Source organism: Lactuca virosa, chromosome 4 (assembly GCF_052849685.1).
Source record: "Lactuca virosa cultivar CGN04683 chromosome 4, Lactuca_virosa_CGN04683_v6, whole genome shotgun sequence".
In the NCBI taxonomy this organism is placed as follows: domain Eukaryota; kingdom Viridiplantae; phylum Streptophyta; class Magnoliopsida; order Asterales; family Asteraceae; genus Lactuca; species Lactuca virosa.
The window spans coordinates 447,917,966-447,920,921 of record NC_136429.1 but is presented as its reverse complement, the minus strand read 5'-3'; the positions used below and the strand labels follow the sequence as shown (position 1 = coordinate 447,920,921).

Here is a 2,956-nt window from a genome sequence, read left to right as displayed (position 1 = left end):
TGAATTTATATAAATAAGAAACTAAAAACACTTAGTCAAAGATAAAATAGTTGACTTTTTTTTTATAAACTCACTGTGTGTAGTTAGCCGACGTAGACTGACAAGCTACCATTTGAATTTCTCCTGGTGCCCTAATCTCATTAGATTATTATCTTGAATGATTCTTTACATAGTGAATTATCTATCCAAAAACACGAAATATCTTACTCTCAAAATAAGTCAAGAATTTAATAACCATAAATGCCACGTGGATTCTAAACAATAATTGCTCCTGACATCTTCTATATATACACATCCTCCCAAAAACAAAAAAAGCAAACTCATTACGACAAAAAATGGATCAAACTACTTTTTCCTACACTTCATCTTCGTCTTCTTCCAACGACCATCCACCAAAAACAATCAGCTCCAGTAGACTATCATATCATAATTCTCTCCATACAGTTCGCAAAGCTATCCAAAAACCCACCTCCAAACATTTCATAGCACCATTACCACCCACACCAGCTAAAGTTTACAAAGTTGATTCTTCTAATTTCAAGGAAACCGTTCATGCACTCACTAGCGACACCAAATATCAATCACCATCTGTACGCCGCCTAAAAGACATCGCTCCGCCACCTCTTGTCCTCTCTACAGTACCAAAACCATCGTTATTTCCCAGACCATCTCCACCATCAGAAGGTGGAGGAAACGTCAGCCCCTTATCGGCCCTCACTTTGTCCCCAGATTTCTGCAAATTCTTGAATGAAACACTGGATACCACTAGGTTTAAGTCAAAGTCACCTGTGACGGATTATTTCGCGGGTTTGAGTCCACTGGGGTTAAGTGTGTCGCCGGTGACACGTGGTTATGATCCATCTGGGATTGCACTTATGAGCCCTTTTGGGTTTAGTTTGTCGCCATCCTCACCATCATGGTGTTCTTCGCTACTTTTGAGCCCCGGCACCCTTTCTGGGTTTAATCCAAACCTCATAATTTAGATTCATGATGTTTTCGGCTTATTCCGTTTTACTGATATGTATTATAGTTATCATTTCTCCTTTTTTTTGGATTTTTTTCATAAAAATTCATCTTATTTCTTTGCTTAATCAAATTCTATTTTTTTTTAACCAATAACTACATGGATCAAGCCCGAGATCTCCAAAAAATGATCTGCATCAATTTTTCGTCTTCAATAGCAACAGATGTGGACAAGCACAAGAAGTATGTTAGGATGATCTCAACTTGGAAACCTTTTGTCTGCTAAACGTAAGATGACCCGGTTATGTGTATGAATGATCCTTAAAGGTCAAATAAAATTGCTGTAAAAACAAATATCGCGGCCTCTTGTTTTATTACCTTTAGTATAGGATCTTTGTCAATGTAAAATTAATGTTATATTTGCTTTTAAAATTTCAAAGCCAAGCAAACATTTTTACATACACAAGATTGTTTATCAGGTCGTTTAATGAAGATTTCTAAACTAGTTTTACATTAGTACCATCTTAAGTTTTAAGTTCTTATATTTTATGTTACAACATTAGTATTTACATTGAAATTACTTCTGTAGATATTCATAAAATGCTATGATGACAAGCTATGACCATAAAAGTAGTGCTTGATAATGTTATGTTATACATAAGGGATAATGACGTAAAAAGAGAATATATATTTTTATTTGTATATATTTGATCATTGAGTTTATTTATTATTTTTTTTTTGTCTATATTTAAGCCGAAAAAATGACTTAATAGGGTAATTTATTTTTCAGTTTGTATACATTTAGTCTTTAATGTTTTAGTACACATTTAGTCCTTATAACCGGTTTCTTTAGATTTTGCTCACGACATCCTACGTTGGAAAATCTGTAACACCAAGTTTCGGGTATATCATTCTTTTGTGGTTATGGCTTTCAATTTCAAAAATGATTGATTTTGATGGCCACGACGTGGTGATGATAGTACCACGACGTGGCAATGCCCAATGGAATCGTGCAACTTAAGTGTGCGAGACGGTGTGGTGTTATATTGATCACCATGTGGCAACCATTTTATGCTAAACCCTAATTCTGGGGTTTGTGCCCCTATTTAAGGGAAGTGAGGGCTAGGGTTTGCACATCCTCAACCTCCATCACCTCCTTTCAGCCTCAAAGAAACCTTAGCTTCCATTGTTGTCATTTTAAAGCTTTGTGGTGTTTTTGTAACCTTGAAGAAGAATAATAAGGTGTTCTTGAGCATTGATCCAGTAAACAAACCTCATTATCATATTGTTGCGTATCTTATGGACCTTCGTAAGTCCTCAAGTTGCTACTTTTGTGTTCAAACCTTTTAGATCTAGGATTAGAGCCTTGTTCTTCATGTTCTTATTGGTTTGGATGAGTAGATTCCATAAAGTTGGCAATTTTATAGATCCTTGAGGTCCCTTGGGGGTTATATGTTCTAGATCAAGAGTTCTATGGTGTTTATGGTCTCATGCACATGTTTGAGTTCATTTCTTCCATGTTTTTTACCTAGATTGGAAGAGACATGCATTAGACATGCATATCCATAAAGCACCGATTTCTATGATGCATTAGGTGTGTAGGAAAGCCCAACCCAACATACAAATGCAAAAGTCACAAAGACAACTAGCATCATACACAGTATAATGAGAAGACTCACCTCAATATGAAGACATATAAATCTCACACTCACGTTGTCGATACTGAAACTCCTCACAATAATCATATACATAGTAAGACCCTAATCAGAAATTAAGGTAATAATCCATACTCAAGGGTCTTTGTTCATAGTTGCTCTACTTGGGGTAAAAGACAATATTACCCCTCCAAGACTAGAACCCACTCCACTTGACCTAATATCAATTTTGTCTAAAAATCAACCTTTTGGTACTACGCCCTGCGTAAATTCATGCTCTACGCTAAGCATAGAGCCTCAGATGGAAATACGGGAATTTATTAGGCTATGTAAGCGTA

General features: G+C 35.9%; 1 protein-coding gene across 1 annotated transcript; it reads left to right on the top strand.

Annotated features, from left to right (window-relative positions):
• Positions 1 to 335: 335 nt before the first annotated feature.
• On the top strand, positions 336 to 983 carry LOC145106715 (uncharacterized). The gene has a single exon (XM_079043653.1). It carries the CDS (start codon positions 336 to 338, stop codon positions 981 to 983), a length of 648 nt encoding a protein of 215 aa, XP_078899779.1.
• Positions 984 to 2,956: the final 1,973 nt, after the last annotated feature.